This window comes from Vespa mandarinia, chromosome 1 (genome assembly GCF_050613455.1).
Source record: "Vespa mandarinia isolate Hongniang chromosome 1, ASM5061345v1, whole genome shotgun sequence".
NCBI lineage: Eukaryota > Metazoa > Arthropoda > Insecta > Hymenoptera > Vespidae > Vespa > Vespa mandarinia.
This window is the reverse complement of record NC_140810.1, coordinates 4388456-4401305: the sequence shown is the minus strand read 5'-3', so window position 1 is coordinate 4401305 and position 12850 is coordinate 4388456. Positions and strand designations below refer to the sequence as shown.

General features: G+C 27.6%; 4 protein-coding genes across 4 annotated transcripts; 3 read left to right on the top strand and 1 right to left on the bottom strand.

Moving 5' to 3' along the window:
• On the top strand, positions 1-5312 carry kz (putative ATP-dependent RNA helicase kurz). Its single transcript, XM_035873557.2, has 17 exons — positions 1-354; positions 431-610; positions 707-991; positions 1058-1469; positions 1556-1791; positions 1864-2215; positions 2305-2533; positions 2639-2828; positions 2900-3132; positions 3228-3451; positions 3525-3770; positions 3871-4060; positions 4129-4266; positions 4321-4524; positions 4641-4859; positions 4939-5036; positions 5109-5312. Exons 1-17 carry the CDS (start codon positions 280-282, stop codon positions 5183-5185), a joined length of 3588 nt encoding a protein of 1195 aa, XP_035729450.2. The 5' UTR covers positions 1-279; the 3' UTR covers positions 5186-5312.
• A 191-nt stretch (positions 5313-5503) lies between these two features.
• LOC118444856 (thioredoxin-related transmembrane protein 2 homolog) lies at positions 5504-6827 on the bottom strand. Its single transcript, XM_035873558.2, has 5 exons — positions 6684-6827; positions 6422-6602; positions 6141-6327; positions 5876-6071; positions 5504-5757 (listed from the first exon to the last, which is right to left on the bottom strand). The coding sequence occupies exons 1-5, from the start codon at positions 6825-6827 to the stop codon at positions 5659-5661; spliced, it is 807 nt and encodes a 268-aa protein (XP_035729451.2). The 3' UTR covers positions 5504-5658.
• A 219-nt stretch (positions 6828-7046) lies between these two features.
• LOC118444861 (N(4)-(Beta-N-acetylglucosaminyl)-L-asparaginase-like) lies at positions 7047-9290 on the top strand. Its single transcript, XM_035873565.2, has 7 exons — positions 7047-7186; positions 7596-7626; positions 7694-7898; positions 7979-8135; positions 8219-8444; positions 8559-8866; positions 8957-9290. The coding sequence occupies exons 3-7, from the start codon at positions 7766-7768 to the stop codon at positions 9219-9221; spliced, it is 1089 nt and encodes a 362-aa protein (XP_035729458.2). The 5' UTR covers positions 7047-7186; positions 7596-7626; positions 7694-7765; the 3' UTR covers positions 9222-9290.
• A 263-nt stretch (positions 9291-9553) lies between these two features.
• Positions 9554-12584, top strand: LOC146873266 (protein Red). Its single transcript, XM_085655251.1, has 3 exons — positions 9554-10108; positions 10232-10748; positions 11072-12584. The coding sequence occupies exons 2-3, from the start codon at positions 10257-10259 to the stop codon at positions 12131-12133; spliced, it is 1554 nt and encodes a 517-aa protein (XP_085511377.1). The 5' UTR covers positions 9554-10108; positions 10232-10256; the 3' UTR covers positions 12134-12584.
• Positions 12585-12850: the final 266 nt, after the last annotated feature.

Genomic DNA, 12850 nt, shown 5'->3' with positions numbered 1-12850 from the left:
CATTGATTATTAATTATTAATAACTATTTAATTGATTTAAAATAGAGAGCGGAATTAGTAGGAATAAAAAGCATGATGCGAACATAACCTATATTTTTCAATATTGTAAATAGTGGTAGGAAAGCACATGGTATTACACACCTTGCAATGTAACTTTGTGTGGATGATTCAACTTTTAAATTATTTTTATATTATTCTGTGTGTGAAATAATTATTTATTCAATTATTTCTGTAATAACTATTATAAGTGGCTAAATACAATAGAATTTAATTAAAAAAATGGGAAAGAAAAGATACAATTGGAAAGCAAGGAATATTTCTGACATGGAAATAGATAATAATGAAACGAAAAAGGTATTTTTATTTTGAAAATAATTTTGTATTACTTCTTGTTTTTTTTTATTACAAATGTTTCCAATCTTTTTTACAGATACCTTTAGATATCGAATATAGAAAAGATAATTACGATAATTGTAATGCTCTGGTACTACCAAATAAAAAAAGAAATACTAAAAATAAAGAAAAAAAGATATCAGTAACACGTATATTATCTAAAAAGCGTAGAAAGCAATTAGAAAAAATAGTAGAAAAGAAACAAAAAAAATTACAAGTAAGTTGTAAACTATAAAATATAAAATCTTATTATTAAATACAAATTCTGTATAATGTCTATATAAAATCTATAATATTTGTATATTCTGAACAGCGATCAACATTATTAGAAGAATTAGCTAAAGTACAAGCTCCACAGGAAGAATTAAAGAAATATGTTTCTTTGACTGCAGTACAAACAAAAGGATTGAAACGTCACTTTAGAGATTTAAATGTATCTACTACAGAAACTTTAATTAATCCAATTGATGAATGTGAAATAAATAATACAGAATCTGGTTTAAATGCGATTAAAGGGGGAAAAAGAAAAAGACTGTCTATACTTAATAATGAGAAACAGGAGTTTTCTAAATCAGATTTAAGTACGGTTGGATTTGATGTAAGTTATAGATATAAATTCTAGATACAGATATGAATAGGTGTATTAAAGTATAACTTTTATTAGGATTCTAGTGAGAATGAATCTGAATGTAGTAGTGGTGAATGTGAGAATGAAAATGATCTGGAAGATAAACAACAGAAAAGTGAAATTGATAATATGAATGAAAAAAATTATATAAAAGAAGAAGTGGAAAGGAACAAATCACAAATAGAAAATATTAATTTAGAAGAAATCAAATCTGTTGAAAATGAACATGAAAAGATTTTACCAGGTGTGCAATCAAAAGTAAAAGTATCCCAAAATACTTTAGCTACGAGTAATACTACTAAAACACCAGTAGTTTATGTTGCATTGAATAGAAAAGCAGAAATTCAAGCAGCCAGATTAAAATTACCAGTTGTAGCAGATGAACAAGTTATTGTAGAAACTATTAATGAAAATTCAGTAGTAATCATTACTGGAGAAACAGGAAGTGGTATGTGCATAACATTGTTATTAAAATATTACAGTTAAAAAAAATAATTATTATATGAAAATATTAATTTAAACAATTGATTATAGGTAAAACAACACAAGTACCCCAATTTTTATATGAAGCAGGTTATGCAAGAAATAAATTAATTGGTGTAACAGAACCTAGAAGAGTAGCAGCAATGTCTATGAGTAAACGAGTAGCAGAAGAAATGAATCTTACTGAAAAGGAAGTTTCTTATCTTATACGTTTTGAAGGAAATGTTACACCAGAAACAAAAATCAAATTTATGACAGATGGAGTTTTATTAAAGGAAATACAAAGTGTATGTAATGACACTTATATCAATACGTTATAATAGATAAAAATTGTAAGAAATACATACATTTTTTTTTAGGATTTTCTATTGACAAAGTATTCTGTGATAATTTTGGATGAAGCACACGAAAGAAGTGTTTATACTGATATTTTAATAGGATTATTGTCCCGTATTGTACCACTGCGTCACAAAAGGAAAAATCCACTTAAGCTTATAATTATGTCAGCAACATTATGCATTGAAGAATTTGTTAAAAATTCTAAATTATTTAAAGTGAAACCCCCAGTAATAACAGTAGAGTCAAGACAATTTCCTGTAACAATACATTTTAATAGAAGAACCAGTGAGGATTATGTCAGTGATGCTTTAAGAAAAGCAATAAAAATTCATACACGTTTACCAGAAGGAGGCATTCTTATATTTTTAACAGGTATTTTTTTTATATTTTATGTCAAATATCGTTATATTTTTTATATATAGTAAATATTTTCATAATATTATACAATTTAACAAATGTAGGTCAACAAGAAGTAAATTCAGTTGTACGTAAGTTACGTAAAGCATTTCCATTTAAAAAAGATAAAACTAATTCATTAGAAGCAAAAATTGAAGAAAACAAAGAAACAGATACAAGTGATCATGATGAAGAAAATTCTGATGATGATTTCGATGACAAAGAAGCAATTAAACGAAATAAACAACAACATAAAAAACAATTTTTTAATTTACCACGTATTGATCTAGATAAGTATGTATACATACGAATTTTTATTTATATTTATATATATAACTTTAAAGTAATTTGTAATGGATATATAAAGAGCTATAAATATTTTTTGAAATAATTTTAAAGTTATTCGGTAATGCCTACGGATGATACGCATGAAGATTTTGTTGATATTGGAGGTGGAGATGAGGAAGGCAATTTAGATGAAGATGAGAGCGAAGATGAAGATGCTTTCCTTTTAAAAGGATTATCAAATACACAACCACTATGGGTTCTACCACTTTATTCTCTACTACCTAGTTATAAACAAGCAAGGGTATTTAAAAACTTTTAATAATTATACAATATTATTTTAATAATGAAATAAATGAGCAATATTTTTTACAGGTCTTTGAACAACCTCCAGAAAATTGTCGTTTATGTGTAGTATCAACGAACGTAGCAGAAACTTCTTTAACAATACCAAATATCAAATATGTCATCGATTGCGGCCGATGCAAAATGAGAATGTATGATAAAGTTACTGGTGTGAGTACATATCATATTTGTTATATAAGCAAAGCTGCTGCAAATCAACGAGCAGGTAGATCTGGCAGAACGGCAGCTGGTCATTGTTATAGGTAACACAATAATATGTATTATAGTTTATTAACAATATATAACACTTACAAACTACATGAGTATATCATTTTTATTAATTTCTTTTTGTTTTTAGATTGTATTCTTCTGCAGTTTTCAATGATCAATTTGCACAATTTAGTATGTCTGAGATTCAAAGAAAACCAATTGATGATTTAGTTTTACAAATGAAAGTTATGAATATTAATAAAGTTGTTAATTTTCCATTCCCAACTGCGCCAGATCCTTTACAACTAAGAATAGCCGAAACACGTCTTCTAACTCTAGGTGCACTAGAACAGTCTTCTCTTTACAAAGAAGGTAAAACAAATCATGATTTCAGATTATTTAGTTGTTGTGTTCATTTTCATTAACTATTATCACCATATTTTAGATGCATTTAACGCAAAAGTGACTCCACTTGGACGGAGCATCGCTGCATTCCCAGTTGCTCCTCGATATGGCAAAATGTTAGCATTGTCGTATCAACATAATTTATTGCAATATACAATTTGTATGGTTGCAGCTCTTTCTGTTCAAGAAGTATTAATAGAAGTTCTTAATATGGAAGGTAAATTAAAAAATAAATGGTTGCAAACGCGGCGTATTTGGGCTGGAATTGGGAATAGTTTACTTCTTGGTATGTATATTATAAAATAATTTTATATTTATAATATAATTACAATGTTTATCCCTTAATGTATTTGTTTTAATGTAATGTATGTTATTTAACTATAAAGGTGATCCAATGGTTTTGATAAAAGCTATTGGAGCTGCTGAATATGCAGGGTTTAAAGGAAAGCTTATACCTTTTTGTGAAGAAAATGGTTTGCGTCATAAAGCAGTTGTAGAAATTAAAAAACTCAGACAGCAACTGACTAACGAAATAAACTTAAATGTGCCGAACATAAATCTTATTATCGATCCAAAGTAAGTACTATTTAAGAACCAAATGTAACAAAGCAAATATTTTCTGCATTTCTTTTTGTTTGATATAGCATGTCTCCACCTACGGATATACAAACAAAATTATTGCGTCAAATACTTCTTGCTGGTATGGCAGATCAAGTCGCGCGGAAAGTACTTTCAGATGAGGTTGAAGATCAAGATAAAACGAAATGGAAACATGCTTATAAGTAAATATATAAAAATGTTTTTTATTTTACTTTACTAATATAGTACATTTTCAGAACTGTAGAAATGGAAGACCCTGTATTTATGCATTCGTCGTGTGTTCTTCGGAAGACAAGTCCAGAATGGGTTGTTTATCAAGAGATATATGAAACTAATAAATTATATATGCGTGGTGTAACCGCAATAGAACCAGAATGGCTTCCGAAGTTCGCTCCAACCTTATGTACATTAAGCGAGCCTCTGATTGAACCTTCTCCAAGGTCAGTATTATATTCTCATAGAATGTAACTTGTAATATTTATACTTGTCAGTAAAATCTTATATGAATTTTTTAATAAGTCATTGATTTATTCAATAAAATACGATTTTAATCTAGATATGATCTTCATTCTGGAAAAGTTTTGTGTCATATAACAGGCACATTTGGTCGAGCTGGTTGGCAATTACCAATGATAGAAATAGAATATCCAATGAACGTAGAAGGAGTAAAATGGTTTGCACGGTTCTTTTTAGAAGGTGAAGTGTGTCCAAAATTAAAAAGATTTGTACCTATTTTGTTATCAACACCAGGCAGTGTAAACAAATCGTGGGCTAAGTATGTTTTTGTATATTACCTTAAATATTGCAATTTATTAGTTAATATCATAAATTAGTAAATAAAAACTGTCTTTTAGATTATTACCACGTACAGAAGCAATAACAAAAACATTATTGTCAGAAGGAGTTATGTCAAAATGTAAATTAATAGAAGTTTGGGATAAAGATAAAATCTGTAAGTATATATATTTTAACACAATACTAATTTTTAATTTAATGTTTATCTATTAATTTTATTGTTTTCTAGTTCTTTTATCTGCTTATCAAAAGTGGTTACCTGAATCGACACATTCAGAAATAGTTTCATTATGGCCACCAATATAATAATTTATATTGTCCATTTGTAAACTTGTAAATTTGTAATGTACGAATATGTTAATAACGAAATAATATAATTAGGTGCTGATCATTTTTTAATTGGCATTATACATTTGGTAACTTAATATTATAAATAAATTTTCATGAAAAGTATATGAATACTAAAAAATTTTGTACAGATAAATTATGTGTGCATTATGTATTTTAATACGTTCATAACAAGCAATTGATTATTGATAAATGCATTTAAAGAAAATTTATATGCAACAGATTAACAATAAAAATGTAACAGCAAATTTGACTGTTATAAAAACTTTTTAAAACAATAATGGATATAATGGAAATATTTACAGAGCTTTAAAGTTTGTTTTGAATTAAGCTTTGGTTTATAAAGATTATATTGAATGGTTTTCTACATAGTAGAAACCATTTCCAATAAAGTTCACTATTTTCTTACACTATTAAATATTTAAATAGTATTACTCAGCTTTTATTGCTTTTTTTTCTTTTCTTTTAGTATGACTCTTCTTACATTCTCTATAGACATTGTTGAGATCAAATGCTGCTTTTACATTATCCTGTAAAAATAATATTCCGATTATAAAAAGATGAAAAAATTACAATCATATAGGAATATGTATTATATTACTATACTTTTATAGATAAATATTAAAAATTATTTAAATTAATGTATACCATAGAAAAAAGGAATTTAACGAGTTTGCCCTTATGATCAGCATGTGGTCTTCTTTCTATTTCCTTTCCATCTTTAAACAGTATCACGGTAGGTAATTGTTTGCTGGTACTAGCATCACTAATGTGGTATTTAGCACCTGCATCAGGATATCTTCCTATATCCACTTTACCAAATTTTAAATTGTCCAGACTATACCTGTATCATATATTCTTGTTTTTAATATATCAATATACAAAAACATTTGTATATTCAAGATATACTCACTCTGCAGAGAGTTCAGAGAAAATTGGGGCAAAGTTAACACAAGAGGGATTCCACGCAGTATAAAATGCTACAACCCAAACTATTTTAGTATCGCGTGTTAATTCTTCTTCTAATCCATTTGCACCACGCAAATAAATAACATTTTCTGGTCCTTGATATGTAGGTTCAGGCAGTATTAAACCACATACTATAAATTCAAATACGTCTAATGATATTTATCATATATTTTTTAATTTTATAAAAAAAAGAAAAATTTCATGTATTTTTTCTCAAATGCTTACGAATAAAAATAATTGCAAACAAAATTCCCATCCGTATATCGGCATAAAACCACAAGACCAAATTGGCTACCTTTGTGTAAACAAAACTGGATGATAAATAATTAATCATAGTTACGCTTCCAGTTTTTCTTGTCCTTATCATTATTACTATCATGAGGAAAAATAAGATTTCTGTTTCTTTCTGAAAATGTAAAATAAAAAAATTATTTTAATTTTAATTTCTTTATAATTAACAGAAAATATATACTTCTCTATAACATACCCCATCAAGTTCACACTCTGATTGTGCGAAGATATAATGACAAATTAAAGGAAGTCTTTTAGCAACGATATAAGAAATACTAAGAATAATATTTATTAGATAATATGGACGTAAAAGTAACTTCAAATCCTTTTTAAAAGACATTGTAACGATGGAGTAATACGTATGAAATAACACTAATACAAATTTTAGGTTAAGTTTTCGAAAAAAAACATTCGATTACTAATGACTTTGAATTAATGTATTTTTTAATTATAGTCAATAATAATGACAATACATAAGTCTATCTCTTGTTAATTAATTTCAACTTCACGAATTAGGCACATATCTTTATAAATTATCATCACAGCTTCTGCTAAATGGACACAAAATATCCGAGAATTATCGAGATTTTTGACCTATTTGTTCAATATCGATTGTAAAATTATCGACGATGATCTTCAAATCTTTTGAAAAAACCTTATAAAAAAATTATCAATTAAAAGAAAATATTGAAACCATTTGTAAGAATTATATATACTAACTCGTGTATTTTTATGAAATATTTATTGTCAATCAACATATAATAAGGCAGTTCGAAAAACGCGCGTATTTTTTAATTTTATTTATATTATTACATTTATTTTATTGTTATCGTAATTTTTTAAACATTTATTTAATGATAAAATTTATTGATATTGATAATTAAAATTATTGAGATAAATATACATATATGATTAAAGTATAATTAGATAATATATAGAAAATGGTAGAGATTTTTTATATAAAATCCTATTTATTTATTATTAAATATATAGTTTTTGGTATAAAATTATATATAAACGTAGTATAGTAATAATATTACTACACACATGTACGTGTAACTCCAGAGATAATCTTACAGTTATTTATTAGTATTACTACTGATTACAGGTCATTGACAGCTACAAGTTATCATTTATTGGTCAGTACTAATATTTTAACATAATATCGCTATTATATTTAGATTTTTAATATCTTTATTTTTTCAGTGGTCAAAGATTAAGTACTATAAAAGATGACTGCACAGTGATTAAATTTAGTTTGTGTTTAATAATTTCAAGATGTATTCTACAAAGCATATTGCAATTTTTATTTTTACAATATTTTCATTATTTTCATGCATATTAACAGATACCAATAAAAACATTCCTTTAGTAGTTATAACTTGGGATTATAAAGATGCTACAGAGAAAGGTATATCTATGAATAATTTCATTATAAGAATATAAGATTTATGTATATAACTTATAAATTGACCAAGTTATTTTTTTAAGCATGGGATGTTTTAAATAATGAAGGGAAAAGTGCTTTAGATGCAATTGAAGCTAGTTGTTCTTTATGTGAGGAAATGCAATGTCGTAAAACCGTAGGATTCGGTGGTAGTCCAGATGAATCAGGAGAAACAACATTGGACGCTATGATCATGGATGGGTACAATTATTAATATGTTTCTTTATTTGTTAATATAAAATTTTGTATTTATATTTTTACTCACTTGATATAAACTGTAACAGTCTCAAAATGGATGTGGGTGGTGTTGGAGGGTTAAGAAATATTAAAAGTGCTATATCCGTTGCTCGTAAAGTGTTAGAGCATACAGACCATTCTTTGCTTGGTGGAAGTCTTGCTACAAATTTTGCTATACAAATGGGATTTAAGTCAGAATCTTTAGGAACTAATGAATCCCAAGATATGTGGAAAAAATGGAAAGACAATCAATGCCAACCCAATTTTTGGAAGGTTTCTTTTACTTATGCATAATTCTGATCACAGATTTTGAACATACATTTTCCATGAATCATAATATTTTATAACAAAGTTTAATTTTTAAGTCATTAGTATTATTTTTTCTAGAATGTTGTACCAAATCCAAAAACCACTTGTGGCCCTTACAAACAAAATAATATTATGGATACATTTATAGAAAAAGAGAATGGAAAAGTATCATATACAAATGAAGAAAATCATGATACAATAGGAGTCATAGCAATAGATAAAAATGGGCATATAGCTGCTGGAACTTCCACCAATGGTGCAAGACATAAAATTCCGGGTCGCATTGGGGACTCTCCTATACCAGGTGCAGGTGCATATGCCGATCAACAGGTTGGTGCAGCTGCTGGTACTGGTGATGGAGATATTATGATGCGGTTCTTGCCCAGGTATTATAATTGTATATTAAATTATTAAGAAAATGCAGTGATACAATAATTAAAATGTTATATCTTTTTATTTTTTTCTTATTTTTTTAGTTTTCTTGCAGTAGAAGAAATGCGTCATGGTGCCACGCCCGTAGACGCAGCTAAAACAGCTATTCGTAGAATTGCCGAACATTATCCTCACTTTACTGGTGGAGTTATTGCATTAAATAAGGATGGTCAATTTGGAGCAGCATGCAATGGCATCCCTTCGTTTCCATTTTATGTTAGCAATCTTGAATTCGGAGAGCCTAAATTACATAGCGTATCTTGCATACAGCAAACATATTGCGTTAGTGATACTAACAATATTTGTTGATAGGTCTTTTTAAAAATATATGAAGTATATAAATAATTATAAATGAAAAATGAATATTTTGAATAATTAAATATTAAGATACATCAAATTCAGAGAAGTTAATTTTCGTTCATTTGAATAATTATTTTTTACCGCCAAATAGCAATATCGAGAAGAAACCTATGACAGTTCATATAACAGCAGACAATTAATTTTTTTTTCCTTTTTCTGAGTCAATAATTTTTATTTTATAAGAACAAAAGAATTTAATATCTATATTATATATATAAGAAAGTCAATTTAATTTTTCTTCTCATTGGAGATTCTATTATTTTATCCAATGACGAGTTAGCTTGCGCAATCGCTGTAGCTTTTTGATTGGTGGTTGCTTTGCGTGGACTTATAAAGTTATTTACTTTTTGTCTTTACATAAACTTTATTATAAAGCAAAGAACAATAATAATCATAATAATTACGATAAAAATATCTTTATGGTTTGAATTATGCACAATGTACTTCTTTCACTTATCACTATATTCTTACTAAACTGATTTTCGTTCGAACGGAAAAAGATTAAAACATCTGATGGGGGGTTTTGTGACATCAAGATGCCGAGCTTGGATTACGACATATATACAAATAAATTTACTCCAAAATAAAAAACTCAATGTGCACCTTTTCTTTTTAATGTAAAATAGATAATACACGTTAAATCGATAATATTTAGATGTTCTTGCTATTTACTTAAATTTTTAGCTTTGAAGCTAAAAATTAGAATAGTGTTATAATTCTTACGTAAGCGTCATATCACATAAAGGACCGAAAAGTGCTTACCTGTTATTATATCAAATAAAATTTGTATTAATACAAAGTTTAAATTAATACTTTTATTTTATTAATAACCAAAGGTAATATTATATAATATAAAATAATAACATTAATAAATTATATTACAAGATCTGTGTGATCTTATTATTTATTTAAGAGTATGCATTTTACATATCTATGTTAATAAAACTTCAACTTTGTAGGCTAGAATAAATACATTAAATAAAAATGCCGGATACAACGGAGGAAGATATGAGTATGTCAGTTCGTTTAACGAACGATGATTTTCGAAAATTATTGATGACACCAAGAGCAGCTGCTCCTTCAGCTACACCAGCTTCAGTTCCAGGCACAGCTCGAGATGCTAGTGCTAAAACTGCTCAAACACCTCTTGTTACCGGAGGTAGTAGAGCAGAGTTACGTAGAAAGAAAAAGAGTTTTTATGCTAAATTAAAGAAACAAGAGGAAGATAAAATGGCAGAGTTAGCTGAAAAATATAGAGATAGAGCAAGAGAGCGCAGAGATGGAACTAATCAAGACTATCAAGCAGAAGATCCTATGAATAGTGCTAGCGCATATCGTGCTGTTGCCCCTGATTTAAAATCAGGCATGGATGCAGCAGAACGTAGAAGACAAATGATTCAACAATCTAAATTCTTAGGAGGTGACATGGAACATACTCATTTAGTAAAAGGATTAGATTATGCCCTTTTACAAAAGGTAATAATAATAAAATATGAAATAACTCTTTATGATCATAGTGTGCTGAGCATTGGTTGTTCTACTAGTCAGAATTATTTTGAAGCAAATGACATGATACATCTAATTAAAGATTATCCTATTGTACCTATAATTTTTTTTTTATTAAATAAAATAAAACTTTTTTACTCTTATTTTAAATACAATTATTTATTTCTGCCTATTTTATTTTTCACATTGCATGTTAAGCACATTGGGCATAGCCTACCTTAGATTTGCAAAGAGTTAAACTTAAATGTATGATTATATTTTCATTATGAAATAAAGAATTTATTTTTTAATAGGTTCGTAGTGAGATAGAAGCTAAAGAACATGAACAAGAGCAAGAAATGGAAAAGTTAGTGAAACCAAAAGAAAAAATAAAGGAAAAGAAAGAACCAGAAAAAAAGGAAGATGAAATGCAATTTAAAACTAAAATTGGTCGCAATATTTATAAAACTATTTTAACCATGAAGTCTAAACAAATAGAAAGGAATGAACTTTTTACTCCAGGACGAATGGCATATGTTATAGAATTGGATGATGAAAATGCTGATGTAGATATTCCAACAACATTAATTAGAAGTAAAGCAGATGTTCCTACTGTGGAAAATACGCCAACATTGACAACCAATGATATAGTAATAAATAAATTAGCACAAATTTTATCATACCTAAGGCAAGGTAATCGACATGGAAAAAAAGGTAAGAAAAATAAGGATGGTCGCTCTAGAGCGGATGATACAAATGATATGGATCTTCCACCAAGACCTCAGGATGAGAGTATATATGGGGATATTGGTGATTATGTTCCCACTATTGGAAGAAAGGACAATATGCAGCATCGTGACAAAAAGAAAGGTTCATACTTTGATAAGCCAGAGAATAATTTAGACACAGATGATAAAGCAAATACTCCACAATTACCAAGTACTTTACCTCAAATTGTCGAAACTAATGCACCTAAAAAGGGAGCACTTCTTAATAAATTGGCTGCTGAACCTGAAGGTTATGCAGAATGCTATCCAGGTTTGGATGAAATGCAGGATGCTATAGATGATTCCGACGATGAAGTAGATTATACCAAAATGGATTTAGGCAATAAAAAAGGTCCTATTGGTAGATGGGATTTTGATACACCAGAAGAATATAGCGAATATATGAATAATAAAGAAGCACTACCAAAAGCAGCTTTTCAGTATGGTGTGAAAATGGCAGATGGTAGAAGAACTAGGAAATATAATAAAGAAAAAAATGAAAAAGCAGAACTGGATCGCGAATGGCAGAAAATTCAAAATATAATGAATAAAAGAAAACCGGCTGCTACTTTAGAAGGAGGCTCGGAATTTAAAGTACCGAGATATTAAATATTCTTTAATGATTATAAACTTTTTAGTGCAAAGATATTATATGTTAATAAAAGGATTATAATAAAAGAATTAAGTAATAGTAATATCTCTTAAGGTACTATAGGTTTTTTAAAAATTAAAACTGAAAAAGATTTTTATTAGAACTATTGTATTAAATTAAACATTAAAAAAAAATTATTTTGTATTACATTAAAAATGTCCATCTATATAGAAGATCATTTTAATAAATTATTTAATCAAAACTTTGAATTCTTGGGTGGCTTAGTGATTAGAATACCATACGCAAAATGCTGAGATTCGGGATACTTAGAAACCTGGTTCAATCAGAGACCCATTTTTTTATACGTCTACAATACTATGTAGTATTTTGCATTGTACATATAGTAATTATACATATATTTAAAGTATTATTGCAATATATTGACATAAATATGAATATAACAAATAAAAATAATGCCCACAAATATATATATATATACATATATATTTATTATTGCTCAAAGTTAATTGTTTATTATTTTTTACAGATTTTATTATACATAAATAAAATATCTTGAATATATATACACGCTAAAACTTTTAAATATAAACAAAATTACACTTCTTATATTTTAATAGATTACAGGAAAAAATAAACATAAATGTCTTCAGTAGTCCCTATTTATTTATAAAATATATTATGAATAACTTGAAAAAAAGTAACGGAGAAATATC